A 23,879-nucleotide genomic window follows, 5' to 3' on the forward strand; every position below is an offset into this window, starting at 1 on the left:
TTCTTTTTACCCCTTAGACACCCGTCTCCTGCTACTAGTTAATAATTCTTTACATTACAATTTTTCCTGTTCAAGTTACTGTATGGTTTCTGTCTCCTACCTACCTGGACCTTGACTTATACATTAGTCAGAACCATGAGCAACGGCTGGGTCAAAGTTACAGGAAAACTGACTTCGACTCAAAATAGTTAAGGGTTTTCTGATGGTATAAACTGTCTTAAGAGGGAATGAAATGCCTTCAGCAACACGATGAGCCCCTTGGCTTGAAATGTACTAACTTAGGCATCAGAGGAGAGACAGAACGCGATGCCCGAGGTTCTAGGATCAGGCAGTTATGTATCTCAGGAAGAGCAGTCTTGGGAAACAGCTTCAAACCCCGGGGTTCCCTTCCTCGCCATGTGATCTTAGCCTGTTTCTCCGGCTACGACGATGGAACCAGAACAGCATTTCTCCACGAGAGACTGTACCTTCCACATCTACTGTTAGATCAACAGAATCCCGGCCATTTCCAGAGCTGAGAAAATCTAGCACATCAATGAAACAGAAGAACGGAACTTCTGCCAAGGTAACTTCACAAAGTAACAAACAGCTCCTCTTTTAGCAATATGGATAGAGAACGGCTGGCTGCTTTGGTTCAATACAAACATTCCTGTGCTGTGGATGAGATCTGAACTTACCCCTGGCTAGTGTGTACAGTGTGTTCAACCCAGACAGCTTTCCACAATCTCTGCCTACAGATATCTAAAGAATTACATGAGACAACATCCATAAAGAACTAACTTGCCCCTGTAAAGTCTTTGATGGGGAAGTTTTAGAGAATGATGAGGGCCGAAGAGGTTGATGTGGGCTGCAGATGGAAATGGAGAATGAATCATGGCTTTTCTGGAAACTGATTAATTTTCCCTGTTCTGAATTAGGCCTGGGTAGCCAAACGTCAGCTTTGACAAAAGGAATCTCCATCTTCATGGCCAGCTCTCTATGAACCATCATTACTAGAAGACAGGAGTCTAAGTAGAATTCCCAGTTTCTCACTTTCACATTTTTAAATAAAATAGGCCTCCAAGAAAGGAAGCTACCATTCTCTCAGGCTTTAGCATCCCTTCTGTGGAGGGCAGGGGTAAGGGGGCAGCAATCAAAGAGTAAGCATTATAATTACTCTCTGCCTTAAAGCAGGTAATTCTGATATGGGATTTTGATTCTATTTAAAAAATCAGTACAGAAGCATGAGGCAGGAAAGAAAAATATAGGTGAGAAAGAAGAGGCTTTTGGTTTTTTTTTGTTTTTTTCCCTTTCCCCTTTCCATTAGTATTTTCAAAAGACCAGATTTACTTTTCTGTCTCTCTTTGAGTCCCTGACAAGGACCTACCGTAATTCTTCTACATAATCCCAAATCAGAGAGCTGACAAAGGATGATGATTTTCCTACTGCTAAATGGTAATCTAAACAGGTATAGTGGTACTTAGTGCAAAGGACATGAGTTTTAGATCCAGAGAGACCTATGTTTATTGCTGGCTCTGCCATTTGCAGTGGTGTGATGCAGGCAAATTATACTCAACTCATCTGAGCTTCATTTTTGTAAAACGGGGATACACACAGCTTTCTCACAGGTTTGTGCTAAGGACTGGAGCTAACATATGTAAAGCACTTAGCACAGTTCCTACTCCTAGGATATAAAAGGTACATGATACATAGTTAAATACCATTGTGTTATCGTCTTCACCAATGGATTCTTGTCAAGTCTTATGAACTTCACTTCTCTACTGACAACTTGAAGAGGTCTAGGCAGAAGGATATGGGGTGTGCCCGTAGGGTGCAGAAGGAAACAGGGCCATAGCTAGAAATCTTCAGGCTCTAATTCCATTGCTTAGCCCAGGCGGGGTCTCTTTTTCTTTACTCCTTTAAATTCTAAATGGAACAGCGTGCCCTTGGATCTTGTGTCTCATCCTGTGCCTCTGTAGTTGACAAAACAGACATGTCACCTTCCATTCACACAAAGAAGTCTAAAAAATAGGATTTTTCAAACATACTAAATTTATGAAACACAAACAGCTGAGCCAAATGACCAGATAATCTCAGTTATGAGCTTTAGTCCAGCTTGAAAGAGAAAAAGAACTCCCTGTACTAAGGATTTTTGTTTTTTAATGTGTATTGATTAATGGTTTTCTCCATGTTGGATGCCAAGAGAGATGTGAACAAAGAGAATTTTTCTCCAACTTGGCAAAGGTACGACAAAATGTTCAGGTTGACTGAAGATGACCCCAAGCCCATCCTGGCAATCACTGTCACAAACACAACCACAGATCCACAAAATAAATGGTGGGATCACCTCTATGCTAACCTTAAACTCACTTCAGCAGTGCTCAAGCTGCTTGGTGTACATCTGATCCCCCTGACCCTAATTCCCACAGGCCCAGAATGCAGCTCACCAGGAAGGGACCTGCTGCGTCTACTTCCTGTTGTCTCTTCTGGGTTGACCATCCTGACATGCTCAGCCGATCCCATCCTGCATACTATGAACTACGACAGTCACAAGCTGAAGCTGGGGGGCTCCTGGCATCAATGCAAATTTAAAACTGAAATCAGTTCAAAAAGAAGGCTGAGGCAGGGAGTGGCTGGATGGCTCAGTTGGTTAGAGCATGAGCTCTTAACAACAAGGTTGCTGGTTCAATTCTCACATGGGATGGTGGGCTGCACCCTCCACAACTAGATTGAAGAAAAACAACGACTTGACTTGGAGCTGAGGGCCCTAGACACACTGTTCCCCAACATTCCCCAATAAAAAAATTAAAAAAAAAGAAGGCTGAGGTAAACCTATCTGAAATGGACAGTGTAACTGCTTCCTTCAGACTGACGCCAGGGGCCAGGCCAAATAACTCCTATATCCATCAAGTTTGGAAATTGAAGAGCTGGGGAGGAGGGAGGCAGTGACTTGCCTTTTTTTCTGACAGAGCTCAAAACTAACGTGACGAAAGCTCACTGGAAATTTCTACCGCCTAGTCTAAGTATTTACTTAAACTTCAAACCCAGCAATTTAGACTTAAATGTAACCAAAAAGAAAAAAGTATTTGGTTGGGTTGGAAAGTGAAAAAAAAGGGGGAGAAGGATTTCTGCCTACACTAATCCTCCCAGCAGCAGACATGTTAACCACAATATTTATTTTAGTAAATGTAGAGAAAGTGAAAAACATCACTTTGGCCTCTAATATTTCAAAGCCTTGGACTTGCTTTTTAAAAAATATATATGTTACTAATGCTGTACATGAAAAATAAGATGCCTTTGCTGGCATGAGGGCCAGAGCTGACAGCCCCATTTACCAACTGAACAAACACCCCACAGAAGATTAAACATAGTTCGCGTTCTCCCAAAACAACCGCATCGCGAGAGCTGGAGCCCTGACCTAAAAACCACTGGTAGAAAAAAGTGGGTCCAGCCTCTAAATGTGTCAAAATTAGGGCCTCACCAGTTGAGGGCTCTCCTTCCTCCCTAGAGCCAAAATATTTCAAAAATAAACTAAACTCTTGGTCATAAAATTAACCGCTACGGTTTAGTAGGGCCTACCAAAAATTAAAACTGAGTACCCTGCTCCAAAACCTATTGCATTCAGTTATATTATTGTGCGTGGGGGCTTGGACCAAGAAGGAAGAAAAGGATTTCTCCTTTCTCACAGTTTGCAACAATACTTGGCCAAAAGAAGTGACTCAAATTCACAAGAAATACTGCACTGGAAGCCCAAAGTGGCTAACCAAGGTTTCTAAGGAGAAGCCTCCTTTGCTTTAGCACCAGACTGCACTCTACCTCTGGGCAGGAGAGGGGTGGGAAAGGTGGGGGCCGAGAGGCGCTCTCTGAGAGCGGGTGGCCTTGGTGAGCAGGAGCAAATGCATGAGTGACACAACAGGCTGCTGTGGGGCACAGGAGGCATACACAGCCTTCCTTCTTGGAACATGACCCATCCTTTAGAGCAGGGCGGCGCCGCCCAGTCACTGGACTCCGGGCCAGGCCAGTGGTACTGCGGAACCCAAGTCAGCTGTTACACGCCCTCCCACGTCCCTTGTTCACAGCTCCGCTCTTCTCTACCTTTTCCTTGCTGTCAGTCTCTTCCTCCCTCCTTCTTAGATGGTGCCAACACCTTCCTTTTTCTGCTACCCCTTTCTTTCTCGTTTACTGAGCATCAAACAAAACTAGATGTTGAGAAGAAAAAACAAAAAGCTTGGTATAAAAAGACAGCTGACAGAAAGATTATTTTTAAAAAAGCAGTGTACTTCAGGGCATCACATAGGACCTTCATTTAAAGTGCTATTTTGTTCACTTAAACCCTGTGGCTCCGTAAATCTAAAAAGAAAGTATATGGTTCTCTCAGAGAACAAAAATCCCACTGAGTAAAACATTTTAAGTGTCTCAGGAAGAACTGAAGAATTTTCTTGAGGCAAATTCTGATTGGCCTACCACCCAGAAACGTGGTCTTCTTCCAGCCCGGACTGGAGAGCTACTGCTGGTAGTTTGCAGGGTTGACTACCCCAACTTCAGTATAACCAATTAAAAGGGAATAGCCATAAAAAGTGCAGATACTACTGTCAGGCAATAAACTAGACCTTATCGGTGACAGTGGTGCACATTACAAACTTCAAACTCATTCCTTGCTCTAATCCATCAGAAACTTCCTGGCTTTAATAGGCTATAAAGGGCAGGAGCTTTGAAGTCCCTGGGATTAGGATCAGTAATAGACGGACTGAATGAGAAACTAAATGCAGGTGGAACGTACTCTACGCACCCTGAATTAAAAACAAATCCAATTAATCAAATAGTCCTCAACCCTAGCTGCCAGCCAGCAGATTGCAGGGGTGGCCACAGCAAGGAACAATGTGATTCAGGATAAACCAGTGGGAAGCCCTAGTGACCGCTCACTTAAGGAACCGATTCGAAGCCTAGAAGAGGGCATGCCTTGCTGCCTTTCCCAACCAGAAGTGAGGCCATCCTCTTTTTTGAAGAAGAACACAGCATCAGAGCAGAGATAAGAAAGGAGAAAACTAATGCCTTTTAAACTGACTTTTCATGTAAACAAATCAGCTGAGAAGGCTGAGGGAAGCTGAGATCTGTTTTCCCAAGGCGACAGCCTTTGATCCTACTGGTTCCTAAGCCCTCAAACACTTGTGGTTACAGAGCAGGCCATGGGCTTGGAATAATATGGGCCACCCTAGAACAAGAATACAATTTTGGAGAAAACTGGGTTCATACTGCCTCAGAAATGGCATAAATGCTAACAAAGCAGGAAAATGCATCGAAAACAAAGGATGCAAATAACTTGGCAATCCATAACGGATCCAGCTGCGATTTACACTAACGCCCAAAGCAGGCCTTTCCTGAACCCAACGTTTCCCCACTTTTCTTACCTTCTGGAGGGTGTTTATTCTGATTATTCCAGACAACTAGCAGTTTGGATAGACTGGGCACCTTGGACACTTCAGTGATGACCCGGAAGAGACTCTCCACTCGGTCGTAGGTGAGGACAATGGCAGTGAAACCTTGCGACTGTGGTGGGATCAGCGGGAGGAAGAGTGGGTTGCTCACGCTACCCCACTTCTGCAAGAGAACAGATTAGTGTGGGTCAGACAGAGATCCGGTCACCATGGGGCTGATGTCTTTCCCAACATCACCTCTAAACCCAAACACGGGAGGTTTGGTGGCTTTCACCAACCCAAGAGCTAAGAAATGGTTCAAAATCTTCCCCTCCTCAAAATTCGTGCTGGCTCTCTTTAATGCAGTTTGGCTCTGATACCACTGAACACAGAGCGGAGAATTTTTGCAGCTGAGGAGAGATCTGTAGTTAAACATGGCAGATTAAACACATGCATTTATCTTTATTCCCTCCCCAAACCTACTGAAATGACAGCTAATAAATACAACATACAAATCTGCAACAACAATGACATGGGAGAGGAGGAAACCGCGGATGAGCAGTATTAACACGTTTCTAAAAGACTGAGAGGGGCTGGAGAAGTGGCAACAGAGAAGGAGAGAGAGTGCGAGCTGAAACCTAAGTACCCACAAGGACAAAAGGTCAAACTGTTGAACCCCACAAAGGTTCAGGAATTGAGCTCAGCGGGTACCTCGTGAGGGTAAGAGGAGGGGTAGGGTTGAAAGCAGGAGCACTGGTTAAAAACATGTGTAATGAACAGGGAGAGACCCCGATTCACTAACTTTCCCTTTACCTGCCCACTCAGACACCCCACCCGAGCTGGACAAGGGAGGTTTATTCTTTGAGGAAAATGAAGCTCCAGACATGGAAACACAGGCACAGCTGAGAGGAAAACACAGGTAGAAAATCTCTATTCCGAATGATGAGCCCTACAGCCTTCTTCCCCCTGTAGTTCCCACAACGTTGGCAGCCCTGTGGCTCGCTGGCCACTCCATCATCTTACAGTAAAGCCCACCAGGCAGTAAGCTTGCCCTCACACAAAGAACTTCTGATCAGGTTCTTAGTGCTTCCCTCTTAATCATGAACAGATCCTAGAATCACAGACATTTCAAGAACATCTTCAGCATGAACAACAGAAACCAAATGAAGAAACAGAAACTCAGAGGAAACAAAGACAATAGAAGCAGCAGAAGGAAATTAAAACAACATCAACAACAAATTATATCCTCAGAGAGAGATTTTTCATCCTTGAAATAAAAATAAATTACTATTTTTATTTTAAAAGATCTATCAAAGAACAAAAAAAATTCTGGGACATTAAAAATATGATAGCTTAAAATTTTGTAAAAGGCAGGAATGAAAGACGAAGATGACAGCATATTCTAGTTCAGTGAACAAAAAGACAGAAGAAAAACAGGATAGAAAAGATAAGAAAATCCAGAAGGTCCAACATCCATCTAATAGGAGATTCCTGAAAAAGAAAACAGAGAATATGGAAGAAATGAAACTACCAAAGAAATTAAGCAAGTTCTCAGAAAAGAAAATACAAGAGACACAAATTTTTAGATTGAAAGGGCCCAATAAGTAATCAGCACATGGAATTAAAAAAAAAAAAAAGAAAAAACAAATCAATGACTTGAAAACCACAGCCCATCAAAGCACATCACTTCTGAATACTGGGAATAAAGAGTGCCAGTAAATATAAATACATAAAATGAGTGAATCTAGGTGATGAGCTTGTGAGTTCACTGTACAATTCTTGCAACTTACAGCTCCGTAAGTTTAAATTTCTTTCAAAATAAAGTTTCAAAAGTAATGAAGGAAATTCAATTTCTTTGCTACCATTAAAATATTAAGCAATTTTTAGTGCAGCAATGTAAGCCAAAATAGTTTTGTATTGATAATAGAAAATGATTGTGAAAACACTCTCGTATTGTAAAACAGCTATATTGAGATAGAATTCATTGCATAATTCATTGTATACTATACAATCCACTCATTTAAAGTATACAACGGTTTTGGGTATATTATGTATAGTTGTTAAAAAGTGTGGTAAAATATAACATAAAATTTGCTATTGTAACCATTTTTTAAGTTTACAATTCAGTGGCATTAATTACCTTCACATTCATACGTTATAATGTGAAAAGGACCTAACTTCATCTCTGCCAGAAGGTGGACGAATGTGAAACGTCCTCTCTGTTATTCTGGCCACTTACACTTCCCTAGCATCTTTCAGACTCTGGGAGTCCCAAGGTCCCCCGTCAACCTCAGCCGTATCACTGATGGACACCCATCACCACATATATGACAACAGCTGTTTGCCAGATGTAACTGTGTGGGACAGGAAATGTACACAAACACATGGAATACACATGGGATGGGAACTCAAGGAGACTGAGTGGTTTTCCTGGAGTCGTAATGTAATCAGGATATTAAAGCCAAAATGTCCATAACAGGCCATAATTAGATTTCACAACCAAGAAACACACTAGGAAAGGCTATCTTCTCAATGCTGACCTTCTGTTTCCATGACATCACGCTTGCACATTCAGCTGCAGTCTTAGAAAGGGGCCTGGACTTTAGTATGTGTTCCTCAGCATCTGATTACATTTGTAGGAACCTCTTTCAGTTTCCTACCCCAAATCTTACGCTTCGTATGTTCCTGACTTTTAGGAACACTGAGGTCAGTAAGCAGTCCTGTGCTGACGTCACAATGAATCCCCAACAGTCTGTGCCATCACTATCCCAACCCCGTCACCTACTCCTCCGATACAATACTCTCTTGTGATTCAAAAACACCATTTAAATGGAAAAGAAAAAAGATTGTTTAAAACAAGTGCGTAAAATCATGTAAAGTGTGATGTTGAAACAGTCCAGATTAACTGAGCACATACTTACTAAGTATTAGGCTCTCTGCTTTACACGTATTATCTCATTTGAGCCTTACAGCAACCTCCAAGATAGAGTCTTTGTACAGATGACGAAACTATAGAATTAAAAAGAGTGAACAATGTCTAATCATTTGCTTTACCAGTCGGAAGGAAGGAAGAAGGGAGGGAAGGAGAGAGGCGGGAAGGGTGAATGCTGTTCAAGGTTACACAACCTGTAAGTGACAGAAGAGCGAAACAGCCACGCCGTCCGACTGCGCGACACCAGATGGTGGTGGGTTCACGGCCCTTCCTGAGCATACTATTCTGAGTCTGGGGCAAGCATCACCTTTACAGACTTTGGAAAGTGGAACTGTGGGTAACTCCAGAGGTCATTATTTCCAGCTCTTCTCTGAGACAAAAATGCTAAAAGTTCTTTATCCTTCACAATCATATCTGCGCCAATAACCCAGAGCCCATCCCACAACTATGATTTCAGAGGGTACGTGGAATAAAAACATACCAAATATATAACACTGACACAAAAGGAGCACATAAATTAAAAAAGGTAAACACACCTCTAACACAGAAGGAAAAACTATTAAAATTCCAACAAAATAAGGTCTGTTCTTCGGGACAAGCAGGGAATACCAACACACTTGAATGCTTCTGTCACATTAAAAGGAGAGGAAAATTCCCTGGGATGAGAGATGCAGAACGTGGTTTCAGAAAACGAATCCCTTGGGATTTAAACTGAGGCACCCACCCCCCCGCAAAGGCACCAGAGCTCTGATTTCAAGGCCCTGCCAGGCAGAGCTAACCAGAGGCTTGGCAAGACCACAGATCTGGTCTCATCCCGTATACCAGCTCCCTTCGGAAAGGGCATGGTGATGAGGTGGGCGGAGAGGAGAACAGGAGACGAAGGAATGGGTGGGTGGGAAGCAGACAGTAACTCATCTTGGTGCTCAATTTTTCCATACTACTCACTTGCATACCAAATAGGGCTTGACAACTGGAGAAGCAGAGAAGGCCGCATTTTGGGGAGACAGTGCACGTCAAGGAGCATAACAAGGAGTGGAATCTTGCCAGCACTTTCCCATGAAATACAGACGTTGAGATGAACGTGTAGGCAACGTATGAGCTCCTGAGCATATATTCACCCTGCTACAGACAGTGCTTTCCTGTAGGATACCACCAGCGTTGATGAAATGATGTCACAAAGCGAGTCAGCATGTTTGGAGTCAGTTTTGGAAGCGCGAGTCCTTAGTCTGAACCCAGGTTCTTCCACTTACCAGCACAGTGACCTGGCAACCTCTCTTGTACCCCAGTATCCATATCTATGAAATCGTGATAATACGACTGCTTTTCTAGGTGGTATGCCTTGACGTAGCAATTACTTAATGACTATCATTTCTTACTTATTTAACAACCCAGAGGTTTTAATTTACTTTTAATTTACTTTTAATTTACTTTTTAATTTAATTTATAAAAGTAAATAGGTAATATATGTAAAGTACCTGACATGATAGCATTCGAGAAATGACAGCCAATAGGTTACCTTGTGGGAGTTAACAGTTTCTCTGGGCTTTACTGTCTACATGTCACAAAAGTGGGGTGGGAGTAGCCTAAGCAATCGTGAGGTCTCTTCCAGCACCAAGAATTCTACGTGAAATCCTCTTCCTCTCTGCCTTTAGCTTATCATGCTGTAGAGTGCTGGTTTACCTGATTTCTCTACCTCTATTTCTTCTCCAAATATACTGTTTTTATTTATGATTTTCTCTTTTCCTTCCTAGTCTTTATATTGTAACTATCTTGTAAGCTCCATGAAAGCAGGAGCTGTAAATGTTGTAACACCCAGTACCCAGTACCGTGCCTAGTGCTACTCAATAAAAACTTGTTTAAAGAGGAGTAAGTTAAACCCCAACGATCCACGTCATGTCTTTCTGTCCTTTTCGTGTACGGATGAGAATAGCTGATGTACACTCAAATGAGCGACATCATGAACTCCGAAAGCGTTTCCAACTTAGTTCATTCATCTGAAAGTAGTTCCCAAGAATCTTATTGTGCTAAGTACATATTCTGAAGAAGTGTAGGATTAGGGTATTTAACAGAGTTTGAATCTGGGCCCTGTCATGTACTAGTTTCATGATATGTAAAGCTACTTCTGAGAGTGTTCTTTTCCTCATCTGTAAAATGGGAAGCATGACAGCATCTATCTCCTAGGTGATGATTAAATGAGATTGCAGACAATCGCACTCAGCAGAGAACTCAACACAGAACTCCACGAACGGTCGCTTAAAACAAACAAAAACCTTCCAGCTCTCCCAAGTTCATACTCTTCTTGCCTACTAAGACAATGGGACTAGACATTCAGCAATCATTCCTATCAGTGTTATTGCTGGTACTCACTCATTCAGTCAACATTTCCTGAACACATACTAAACTGCAAAGACGAACAAATTCCTTCCCTTCGAAGTGTTCATAATGTACTGGGGAAGACAGCTAGGTAAAAGGACAAATTACAATGCAAAAGAACAAGTACTAAAACAAGGTATTAAAGTCCTATGGAGACGTGAAGGTCGACAGGATCACCTCTGTCTCCCTGGAGGAGATGAGGAGGGACCCCTGCGGAGTCTTCAAGGAGAAGCAGGAGAGCTGCCCAAAGCAGCTGCAAGGCGAACTGAGCAGCAGTGCTGAGACTCGCTTACAAGACAGGGAAAGATTCCAGCAGGTTCCAGCGGCTGGGAGGCCACAGAGAGAGAAGAAATGAGGGGGATTCAGGCTACAGCCACGCCATGAAAAGCCCTGTATGACACAAGTTTTTTGGTTTTTGTAAGTCAAGATGATTAGCTTCATGCTGCTTTTTTATAAAACTTTCTTTTCCTAAGTATTGTTTTACTGATACATGAATTTTGCTACCTTTCTGTTCTAGTTTGAAAGGTCAGAAGTAGGAAAAGCTACTCTGCACCAACGCTTCCGTGCCCGTTGCGCCTTCCCTCTTCACACATCACCCCATTTGCCTCTGGAGCACAGTGACAGCGTGGAGAAAGGCAGCTTTAATTGGGGGTGTGCCTTCACACAGACTCTCCGCTCCACTGGGGTAAGGTCAACAAACTAACCCCCAGAGAAAAAAACATACGGAGAAGGACATTTCAAAACGGCATTTAGTCACCTCTGAAATACCTTTAAGACCTGCTCCCCTGCTGGCTGACCAAAGAGAGTGTCTACAGTCTGGGACCTCTTGACCTCACTTTCTGCAGGAAATCAAGCAAATTTAAACCTCCATAATTTACTCAAGACTCTGACTTCTGCCAGGGAGAAAGCCAACAATGCTGGCAATTAACTGTGTGGCCTGATTAAATTTCCATCATGGCAAGACGGGGCATGGAACCAGGCACCCAGCAACAGAGCCCTGAAAAAAGCCCATCTATTGCAGCTGCACCTTCGGAATCTTGGTTATCAATACAACTCTCAAATACACTCAGGGAAACTTGACTCAAAGATGGAGGGAGATACACCAAGAGGAGTATGTGTCATCCTGACAGAGTACGGGCACTTCGCCAAAATACCTTGTTCACATCTTGCCCACCCATTGCTTCTCACTCCTACAACTAATGTTCATTATGGAAGCTTCAGTAAGAAATCCAGATCGTTAAACGGCAATCATTTGAAAGTAATCCATAATAGCCACAATAACTGCGAGGTCACAATGCCAGCTTTAGAAAGTTCTTTCATATTGCTTCTTCTGGTGAAGGAGCTAGAAGGGAGCCGACAAACTAGCAAGAGGGAGTTGTGGATTCAGGTTGCAGGATGTCCTGAAAGGAAGGCCTTGGGAGACCAGGCTTAGCAGCAACTACCAATGCAGAGGGGTTTTCTCCTTCAAAAAAAGATTCAAACTCAAACAATTAGGTGTGCCCTTGGCAATCTCACACAAAGGAAGTTAACCTGGGCCCTTCCTGCAATCCTTTTTTGCTTTCTTTTAGGTGAAAGGTCATGGTTAGCCTCTTAGGAGCCTAACCCAAACCACTGAGTCAAAGTTACCCACCATACAAAGAGCCAAGGAAGGTGATGAACAAATGGCCTTAGCTAACCATTCTGAAATGTTCTTGCTGGAACTACTTGATGATTATAAAATCAAGAGTGAAGAAAACCACGTTCCATTACCAACTACAGAATTCTAAATCAACCAAATTCAATAAGAGATTCAAAATTTAATTGCGATTACTCACCATATCAGAAATGTTTTAAATGTCACTATGTAGATATAACTTCATGTGACAAGAAGAGAATTAAGCAGATATTTGAGTAAACCCTTTTCTGATTTCAATGAAAGTATTCTGCCTGAGTAGAAAAGTGAGAAGTCAGAGAAGAAAGGAAGAGAGGAGAGGACAGGCGTTCCACACAGAAGCTTTGGAGCCCAGTAATAAGTAGCCTCACCTATCCATACCTTGATAGAAAGGGCAGTTTTCTTGGTTGTTTTGAAGTTATCAACCCTTACCTCAATGTGGTTTCAATTATGAATTACCAGACTAAAAGGGGGGAAAAAGCTTTGATTTATTCTTTTTTGCTCCAATTATGCATGATGTGTTTCCACTGAAGACTTTGAAAAGTATTTCATCATGCCTCTCATCCTGAAGTGGTCAAAGGGCAAAACCAAAAGGAGTTAACCCCTTCATTTCTCCTCTAGGTTCAAACAGACTCCTATCAATGGATGTACAGCCAGGACTTTGAAACAAACCAAGCACTGAAAGGGTTAAGCATGAGCTTCATATTGCTGTCCTGCGTAAGGGTGGTGTCCCCTGTCCAAAATGGTGAGATGATATTTATGTTAATGGTTGCTGGGAGATTGGAAAGGGGCAATCAGTAATGGGGCCCACGTTGCCTTAACCACTCAACTTCTGCAGCCCAACTCCTTGCAGCAGAACACTGTTCCGGGCAAGCACGGCCTGGGGAAACCGGAGAATGACAGGCCGAGCGATGACTGGTGTGGGCGCTTCGATCAAGAGAGAAAAGATTCAGGACGAGTCTGACGCCAACCTGCTGTATTACATCTTTAATTCATTCCACCAACAAAAAATAACTGATTGTTCTGAAAACAAAGATAACAATGATGGCTAAATCTCACTGACTTTGCATTAAACAGACACATGAAAGATGAAGAAAATCAAAGGTCAGAAATCCCCTCAGTGCTGCAAACTCAATAAGGGAGAGGATAAATTATCTACTTAGAATCCCAACAACTTATTTACAGTAGTTTGTTCATAAATAAGTTTTCTATATGGTAGGGCTGGAATGTATTTAACTACCTTTAGGTGTACTGACGTAACAGGTACTGGGCCTCTGACATCCAAAGAAACTGAGCCATGGAGACTAAATCAGAGTCATATGGGAGGCCAAATATTTCTACTATTAGCCTTTTTCCTCTAGATGTGTTTAAGATCTCTTTTTCTTTTTCTCCTTCTCTTCCTCTTTTTCTCCCTCTCTTTCTCTTCTTTGGGAACTCTGAGTAGGCATATGTTGGACCCTGGCCCTCTGTTCTCCACATCACTCCACGATTCCTTCGCATTTTCCATCTCTTTGTCTCTTTGGGATGTATGCGGAATTTCTTTAAATCTAATAATCTAATCTAATCACTTGAAGTTCTTGGAGGTGTGTTTCTGCTGGTTCTCACTCATGATGTTGCCTTATTTCTTTATGGTTTTGTGGTTTTTAACTGTGAGCTGCTCATTTTCCTTAGACACTTTATTTGTAAGAATTATTTGAGACCCGGATTGAAGCTGAGTTTCTCAAGAGAAGGTTTGTGTCTACTTCTGCTGGTCACTGTCAACTCAGGGGCACTTTCAATGAAATTCTCCTCGTAAGGTTTATTTGGACCACAATTGTAGTTTGAATTTGGACCATACACCATGTGAGGGTGGCATATGATTTACTTTTCTTTACTCTTCCATCGAAGATACGGTCTTCTAATTTCCTGGCTTCATCCAGGAAGCTCTTGTTAGATTCTCCAACTCACAGGCTTTCAACCCTGTTCTCTACTTCATAGTTATCAGGTAACCAAACTCTGTAAAAGTCTCCACAGCAAAAGCTGGCTTTGGCTCCCACTCACCTCCCAGGATCCCAGGTTTCACTTTGTTTAGAATCAACAAATACACTTTCATGCCAGCTTAGCAACAGACTAAAATCGCTTTATAATACTTCATCAGTATTTCAGTTGTTCAGGTGGAAAGGCCATTTAGCATATCTAATCCATCATAAAGCCAGTGACAGATGTCTTTCTATATCTGCATTGTCAATCTAATTAGGTGCTATTGTGTTTTCTATTTAATTTTGGGGTCAAGTTTGTGTACAAGAGAAAAACATTAAGAAAACATGGCAGTATATTAAAATAGATGGAATAATGAACTGAGAATCTATGCTTTAGACAAGTCATCAAACTTCTTCAGACTTCCATTTCCTCATTTATGAAACAGGATAATGGGGAGGTAGATCTTAAAAATAAATTTCTTCATCTGTAAGAATGGAGCTAACAGAATGCTACTCTTGGAGACGTAAGGATTAAACAACAGAAAATACAAAATAGAGAGCCTATCTGGGTACAAAAACACCCTCTGTAAACGTCAATTTTCTCCTCCAGAGTCCCATCCAATTCTAAAATTTATGTTTCCATATGATAAAGCATCACACTGATAGCCTTACATCAGCAACACTTAACTTTTTATAGCACTACACCATTTAAAAATGCTTCCCCATATATTTTTTCAGTAGTATCTCATAATAATCCTGTGAGATAAGTAATACGTCCATTGTACAGATAAAGATAATTTCAAAGAGATAATAAAGCAAAAGTCAAGCTAATAGTCTTGAAGTTAGGTTTGAATCCAAAATGCCCTTTTCAATGGCTTTAATAATTGGAAATTAGTACTAATTGGTACACTGTTCTTCTGAAACTATTATTATCCCTAAACCCATTCCTACAGAGAGCAAACTGTTACAAAGAGGGATTTAGCAAGTTACCTCAGATCATCACCAGGAAAGAAGGGATCAAAACTTACAGTTCAGGAATTTCTGAGCAATAGTTAGCTTACTATAGGCTTATAGGTTTAACCCATCTGAATGCTTCTCTGAAAATTCCAGTTAGTAGTTGAGGTTTAGCTACTTAAATTTCTTCTTTCTATAGCACTGAAATTCACATTTGGCTAAATTCCCACTCTGTTTCTATAAAGCCAAACTACTGTCAAGAGGAGCAGGAAGGGTTGCCACTGATTGCTTTTCAGGTAGTAAAGGAAAAAGTTGACATTTTATCCTCCTCTTGAGTGTAAGGGAAGCCAATCATTTATAAGAACCCTCGTCTGGCTGCGGCTTCCATCAGTGGGATGGACAGAAGCCAGTTAAATGGCTCAACATAAGCCATATTAAAAGAATTTGGAATGAGAAAAGAGTAGGTTCCATATGTTGATGCTTTTAATAATTCATGAGTTATATCAGTCTGCAAGTAATAATTTCACTAAATATATCTATGTAAGATGGTTTAAGAGACTGTCTAATCAATTAATGGGTGAATACAATAATGTAGGAGCCCAAAAACATATCACTGATTTATACTGGTTCATAATTTGGTATGTTAAAAATAATGGCTCAGTTCTTTGATACTGCAAAAGATATGGATTATTGTTAGAACATGGTCTTCAAATACACAATCATCATCCCTGATCTGTTACTTAAATATACTAAAAACACTTAAAAGAAATGCTTCAGTGAAAAGACTAGCAACTTATTTGACTCAAAAAAACGAGGCTTATCTATAATCCACAAGTGTTCAAGAATGTTAATGGTGGCTTAAACTACTATATCTCATGAGAAAAATAGTAACAAGAACAAATTTGTTTGTTCTATTTGTAAATAGAAACAAATTTACAATTTCATCTGACTATCCCATACTTGAAATACTCTAACAGTTTGAAAGAGAGGCTTGTTCTCTGACCTGGACAGAAAAATGTTTGCTGACAGCTCACTGACTGTACAATAGAGGTCAGCTACAGTATGGAGAAGACTTCACTGGCCTGGTAAAGAGAAACTCTACTTGGGGGTTAAATGAACTCTACCTGTCTAGTACGGAAAACTCCTACTGAGAAATTAATGTTTAAAACCAGTGATTTAGCTCTACAATAGCTCAAGAACACCTGTCAGAGGCAAGCAAGCAAACAAAAACACACCAAAAAACCCTAAGCACAAACGAAACTCTCTGGAGAAATACCCTCTTAACCCCAATGGCAAAGATTTCCACAGAAAACCTCACTAAAGATGAACTCACATTCCAAAATTATAAAACATATAAGGAAACAATGTGACAAGAGTAACAAGCAGTAGATAAATGACAGGATTAGACATTACAAGAAATTTTAAAATTGGATAATTGGAAAATATTGAGTATCTGAAATAATTAAAGATATAAAAAAATGAATTGAAAACATATGAAAAAAGACACTATGAAAAAAATGGGCCAGACAGATTTGAAAAACAATATAACTTCTAGAAACATCCACTGAAATTTAAATCTCAATGGCTGGATAAAACACACTGGTCCCAGCTGAAGAAAATAACAAAAGAGATGTGAAAAATTATGCAGCATGCAGTAAAGAGCGATAAAAATGTGGAAACCGTGAGGGGGAAAAAAAACACAACCTGAGACACATACTAACAGAATGAAAGAGATCTAACATACATTTACTAGGATTCCAAAAGGAAAGATTAGTGAGAATGACAGCTATGTAATATTCAAAAAGAAAATGAGAATTTTCCAAAACTGATTAAAACATGAACCCCAAGGTTAAGGAAAAATAACTCTCAAAAGCAGTTAGAGGATGGGAATTAGAAAAATCACCATTTGGCAAGCATAACAACAATTAATTCAGGCAAGAAATCATCAATGGATGCTAAATCTAGTGGATGACAGTTTGAGGAGTAACAGGATATTTACACAGTCTCAAAGTATTTCCCAACAAGACACATTAAAAGATAAAATAGTAACTTTACATTGGAGAAATCCAGCTGAAACCTGACTGAAGTTTATCATCACTAGTAATGGGACAAGTTGATATGGGTCCTCCAATATGATACACTGCGAACACATTCTTTTGTGACATTCCTGTCAAAAATGAGTCATTTGAATTTCAATAATTTGAAACTGAATGGATAATTTGATGCAAAAGCATCAGACAAACCAAGTCAAGGGACATCTTACAAAATGACTAATAAGTTTTCTTCAAAAATGTCAATGTCATGCAAGACAAAGACTAAGAAATTGTAGACCAAAGGAGGCTAGAGAGACATGACAATTGAATGCAATGTATGGTCAGGATTTTTCTTTTGCTGTAATGGACATTATTAGGATAATTGGCAAAATCTAAATAATGTCTGCAGATTAAATAATAATATTATATCAATGTTTATTTTTAGATGATTTTGATAATTTTACTATGATTCTATATAAGTATTTAGAAGGTGCAAGTAACTTGAAAATGGATCAAAAGTATGTATTGCATATATACACACATATACATGTACATAACATATACACATAGAAAAGAATAAAGGAAATGTGGCAAAATATTAACATTTGAGGAATATGGGTAAAGGGTATACAGAAACTCTAATATTTTTGGAACTTTAAGTCTGAAATTATGTCAAAATAAAAAAATACAGAGAATTTTAGGTCTGTTTAAGCAAACAAAGAAAATGCTGATAGAAGAACGTAAAAAAAGCTTAACCTACCAACAATGATAATAAGAAGACTCAGAAATTGGAGGTACTAGATGTCCAGAAAGGAGGAACTCTGATCCCTTAAACCCACAAGCACAGGCAGACGACCCCTCTTGCTGTCCTCCCTTCCCTTGCCCCCTCAGCAGGCGAAGGGAAGTTTATTCTCTGGAGAAAATGAATTAGAGATTCTAAACATGGAAGGCAGGCGAGGCACTATAACGAACAGAGCCTAAGCGATTAGCAATAAAAGCACGAGTGGGAACCCTTCTCCGTCCCCATTTCAGCTCCCAAAATGCTTGAAGCCCAGACTTAGCCACCCTCTCCCCTGCTCCCAAGAGCAGAAAGATTATTCTCTGGACCAATGAACCAATCCAACAGAAGTAACCCATGAACACCGACATTTGGGCAAAGGACCGGTCCCCATCCTCTTATCCTAAGGAAAGCCCATCAGCTGATAAGCCTTATCCACCTACAAAGAGCTTCTAATGAGCTTTCAGTGCCTCACTTTTAAATAAGAGCAGACTACTGAGAAACATCAGGTATTTGAAGAAAGTTTCTAATACACAAGTTAGAAAATAAAGAACTGAAAAAGGAAACAATACAAAGAGCTGAAGAAAAATTAAAACAAAACCACAAATATCTTCAGTGAAAAGTAATGTAGCATTAAAACAAGAATAGGGGGCCGGCCCGGTGGCTCAGGAGGTTAGAGCTCCATGCTCCTAACTCGAAAGGCTGCCGGTTCGATTCCCACATGGGCCAGTGGGCTCTCAACCACAAGGTTGCTGGTTCAACTCCTTGAGTCCCGCAAGGGATGGTGGGCAGCACCCCCGCAACTAAGATTGAACACGGCACCTTGAGCTGAGCTGCCGCTGAGCTCCCAGATGGCTCAGTTGGTTGGAGCGCGTCCTCTCAACCACAAGGTTGCCGGTTCGACTCCCGCAAGGCATGGTGGGCTGCGCCCCCTGCAACTAGCAACGGCAACTGGACCTGGAGCTGAACTGCGCCCTCCACAACTAAGACTGAAAGGACAACAAAATTGACTTGGAAAAAACGGCCTGGAAGTACACACTGTTCCCCAATAAAAGTCCTGTTCCCCTTCCCCCCACTAAAATCTTAAAAATATATATATATTAAAAAAAAAAAAAAAAAAAAAAAACAAGAATAGGAAGCTTTAAAAAAAGATTAACTGGAAGTCAAGAAAAAACTCTTAGAAATAAAAATTAACAAAATTTTAAAAAATCAAAAGAAAGGTTATTAGACAAAATTGAGAAAATATCTAAGACATTCAAACAAAAAAACCCACTAAAATAAAAAGATAATAAATAGGACAGAATAGATAAGAAAAACAAGGATCAATCTAGCACATTCATCATCTAGGCAACAGAAGTTCCATAGAGGAAAGAGAAAACAGAGGAAGAAAATAATCAAAGATATAAAAAACACAATTTTCTCAGAACTGGACATGAATTTCTAGCTTATAAAGGCCCAAATCGGTATCCAGTGAACAAAAAACATTCATACCAAGGCATACTCTTATCATCATAAAATTTCAGAACAGAATTTCCCAGGAACATTAAAATGTTACGTAAAGAATTAGGAATGAGGAAGACACCTTACTTTTTGACATAAAAAATGGGAAGCATAGAAGACAATGGAATAATTCTGAAGAAATTCTGAAAAAAATTCACCTCAACCAGATATACTAGCCCAACTATCACTCCAATGTGAAATAGAATAAATACATTTTCAGACGTGCAAGGTGCAAGAAAATGTATCTTCCAATAGTCCCTTTCTTGAGAAGCTATTGGAAAAAATAAACCCAAAATGAGGAAGATGTCAGAACTTGGAAATAAAGAATCCAACAAAGAAGAGAGAAGAAGGGAAATCCCAAATCACATTGAACTGAGGTCAGGATGACCAGTGCGGAGACCCAGAGAGCAGTAAACCCAGACTGGAACCAGAAAGGTAGGGAAGGAGGGTCTGAGGGAGGGGATGGAGGGAGGGAGGGAAGGAAGGGAGGGAAGATGGGAGGGAGGGAATGGATGGATGGAAGGGAGGGAGGGAGGGAGGGAGGGACGAGGGAGGGGGAAGGGAAAAGAGGGAAGGAGGAAGGAAAGGAGGGGGAGGGAAGGAGGGAAGGGAGTGAGGGAGGGGAGGAAGGAAGGAGGGAAGGAAGGGAAGAACGGAGGGAGGGAATGGATGGATGGAAGGGAGAGGGAGGAAGGGACAGGGGGAGGAAGGACTAGGGGAGGAGGGAGGGAAGGAGGGAGGGGGAAGGAGGGAGGAAAAGGAGGGAAGGGAGTAGGGAGGAGGGAGGGAAGGAGGGAGGGAAGGAGAAGGAGGGAGGAAGGGAGGGAGGAAGGAGGAGGAGGGGGAGGAGGGGGGGGGGGAGGGGGAAGGGAGGAAGGAAGAAGGGAGGGAAGAAGGGGGAAGGGGGAAGGAAGGGAGGGAGGGAGGGGAGGAGGGAAGGAAGGAAGGAAGGAAAGAAGGAAGGGAGGAAGGAAGGAAGAAGGAAGGAAGGAAGGAGGAAGGAAGGAAGGAAGGAAGGAAGGAAGGAGGAAGGAGGAAAGGAAGGAAGAAGGGAAGGGATCCTATAATTCACTTGTGCATGACCATTTTATTCTTTCATTTGGAGAATTTAGTAAAAATGAATTAGTGATAGGAACATGGAAATCTAAGAGGAAAAAAAAGGCTGCTAACTCCCTGGAAAATAAAAAGATGTATAAGAAAGGAAACAATCGTGGTTTACTACTTGGTTCAACTGAAAACATTATTTTATAGTCCTAATAATAATACTATACACAATAAATACTGCTTCAATAAAAAATGATATAGCCCTATCAGTGAGATGAGAGAGAGAAATGGATAGAGAAAGAGGGAGAATAGGAGAAAAAGCACTAACTCAAAGGAAGTAAAAAGATAATGCCTGTGATTGAGAAATCAAAAATAGCACTAAAAGCATTTTACGGGAAGACAGGACGGTAAGTACCAGAGGAAAGCTAAGAGTTGAAAGCAGTTGCTCCTTGGGTACAGCTTTAATTTCAGTTATTTATTTACTAATGCTTTATTTACTATTTGAATTTTAAAACCATACTACTTTTTAAAACATAAAATTAAGAAATATAGCTGAAATGAGGGAACCAACAACGAAAAATCCACCTCTAGTTGGAGCTACATGGAAAATTTTCTACTCTGCATCTGTAATGACCGTTTATTGGAAAATTATACTTAAATATTAATTATTTGGGAGGCACGTAACTAGGATAGGATATTAAAAATAGAAAACAAAATCCATTATCCTGACATTGAAATACCCAACAACTCCATTTTCCTGGTAACTTCTGCTACTGAATCATTTGAGCAGACCTCAAGGGAGAAAGGAAAATGGCCCCTGAAACAAGGGAAAAGGGAATCTGATGTGCTCATAAATGATAGCTGGGGCACGAAGAACGACTCTGCCAAACATTCAATATGTTCTTAATGAATCTGCTGCCAGATCGAGCTCCCACAGACTCCAGAAAACTATTCTACACACTGCCCCCTACAAGCTGTGTGATGGAAGGAAGGAGTCAGGCTTTGATTCATGAACGCTGGAGCCGTAACAGCGGACTCTAAGTCAGCACCAGAGGAGGGATGCCCGGAACACAGTGTGTGCAGACTCAGCCACCAGCACCCCTGGAGCTGCCGTGCAGATGTGTGCTCCACAGGCATGCGGGTCCCTCTCCACCAGGAAGGGTCTAGGATGCTTGTGCAAAAGACCGGTGGACGTGATCCCCTTAGCAACCTCTCTGAGTTGGTCTTTACATATTCCTTCCATACCCTCCCCATCTGGATCTGGCTGGTGATCTCGTCTTTTCCATTTTCTACCTGACCATCAGAATCGGCCCAGTTCTTTGCTTGGGGCCCCAGATCAAGCTCTTTGGATCTTCCTGCATCTCTCCATCTCCAGACTCAACTCAGCTTTCTTTAGTCCCTGGCTGCTGCTGACCTGCTGGAGGCTCTCTGGCTTGTTTCCACAGAACTACAGATAGGAAACAATTCAAAAGCAAGGGCTACTCAAGGAAAGGTTAGGGACGTATACTGGATTGCCTGTGCAACTGTGATCCTATCAGTGTGATACCCCTAAAAACAAAGAGTTTAAAAAGCTTAAACTTACTTAAAATTCAAGGTAAAATTTCTAAATTCCACACATACTTTAGTCATATCTCAGCAGTCAGAGGAAGAAAGGGAGAATAAGCCCAGAAGGCCTCCTGGGGGGCAGGGTGGACTTTCAAATTCCAGAGAAACATTCCACAACCTGGAAGTTAAAGGGCACTGAGTTGAGTTCAACAGACTGTTAACCTGGTATCTTTTCAACGTAGAGTTCTGCTTCATGCATCTGAGCCGGCACTTCTTCAGCCTGCAGGGTGATTTATTGCTTGTCAGTGTTTACAGTTGAGTGATATTTTCAGCTGCTTGTACAACTATAACCTTTGCAAGTGAGGGCCACCGTCTGGACATCTAAGTACGAGCAGCCCGGTGTTTTTAATGTAGCTGAGACAGATGTAGTCTCAACCCAGCGTCTAGATGCTTCTAATCTAAGCCCTAGGGATCCAGAAGAAGAACTGGATGGGGAGAGAGGGAGGGCCGTCTCCAGTCGTGGAATCAGGACATACACAGTCAATCAATCCCATATCAAACTACAGTCCCTCGACCAGCAGCACCAACACCACTTGGGAACTTGCTAGAAAAGCAAATTCTAGGACCCCACCCAGACCTACTCAATCTGAAACCTGGAGTAAAGTGGCAGCAATCTGTGTCTGAACAAGCCTTTCAGGAGATTCTGATGCATTCCACAGTGGGAGAACCACCTTCCTAAGAACTTAGGGGGCTACAGCAAACTGCCACATTTTACCCACAACTCCCTGCTCCTCATGGCTGGTGACTGCCAATCAAGCGCTCTTATGCAACACTCCAACCTAGTGATCCCTTCCCTTTCTGTCTTCCAAAACTGGACTTGGACTGAGGCTTACAGGAAGCCCAGATAAGTACCTATATAATTGTTGTCTGAGGCCTTTCTTGCAGCTAAGTAGCCATTCTGGCTAGATCTCATAGGAATACGCTGTCATGTTTCAACCTCATTCGTATGCTGAGTACAACAAACCATTTTAAGTCACTTCCTCTATTTTTCTCATCAATTTTTGTCAATGGCTAGGGGACCCCTGCTACTCTCATTTCTATTCTAGATCTGGTATGGTCAAATGCAGAAAAGAAAACCAATCTAGAGTATTTTTACTGGTGTTATCTATGATACCGTGTTTCCCCGAAAATAAGACCTAGCAGGACGATCAGCTCTAACGTGTCTTTTGGAAGAAAAATTAATATAAGACCCGGTCTTATTTTACTATAAGACCCCGTCTTATAAGACAGGGTCTTCTATCAATTTTTGCTCCAAAAGACGCACTAGAACTGATTGTCCGGCGAGGTCTTATTTTCAGGGAAACACGGTAGCAAATTTGGGGGGAAAGTACTGTCAAAGGGATGGGGTAAATAAAATGGTAACATTGCTAAGGTGAGGTAGAATCTTTTTTTTTTTTTTAATTTATTGGGGTGACAATTGTTAGTAAAATTACATAGATTTCAGGTGTGCAATTCTGTATCACATCATCCATAAATCACACTGTGTGTTCACCACCCAGAGTCAGCTCCCCTTCCATCACCATACATTTGATCCCCCTTGAATCTTTTAAATCATGTTGTAGAAAAACAACATGGGATAATGTACCACCCTACAACATGAGTGCAGGACTATATTACATTTAGTTTTTAAAAAATTATTGCTGAGAAAATACGGTTTT

The 23,879-nt window shown here is 41.3% G+C and overlaps 1 protein-coding gene across 1 annotated transcript in view; it reads right to left on the bottom strand.

Moving 5' to 3' along the window:
• EXT2 (exostosin glycosyltransferase 2) overlaps positions 1 to 23,879 on the bottom strand; it is a 127,272-nt gene that overhangs the window by 34,992 nt on the left and 68,401 nt on the right. Inside the window, exon 9 of the mRNA XM_033119158.1 lies at positions 5,388 to 5,577. Within this exon, the coding sequence (XP_032975049.1) occupies positions 5,388 to 5,577 (190 nt within the window). The remainder of the gene's footprint in view (positions 1 to 5,387; positions 5,578 to 23,879) is intronic.

The sequence above is a fragment of the Rhinolophus ferrumequinum genome, chromosome 11, assembly GCF_004115265.2.
Source record: "Rhinolophus ferrumequinum isolate MPI-CBG mRhiFer1 chromosome 11, mRhiFer1_v1.p, whole genome shotgun sequence".
Classification (NCBI taxonomy): Eukaryota; Metazoa; Chordata; class Mammalia; order Chiroptera; family Rhinolophidae; genus Rhinolophus; species Rhinolophus ferrumequinum.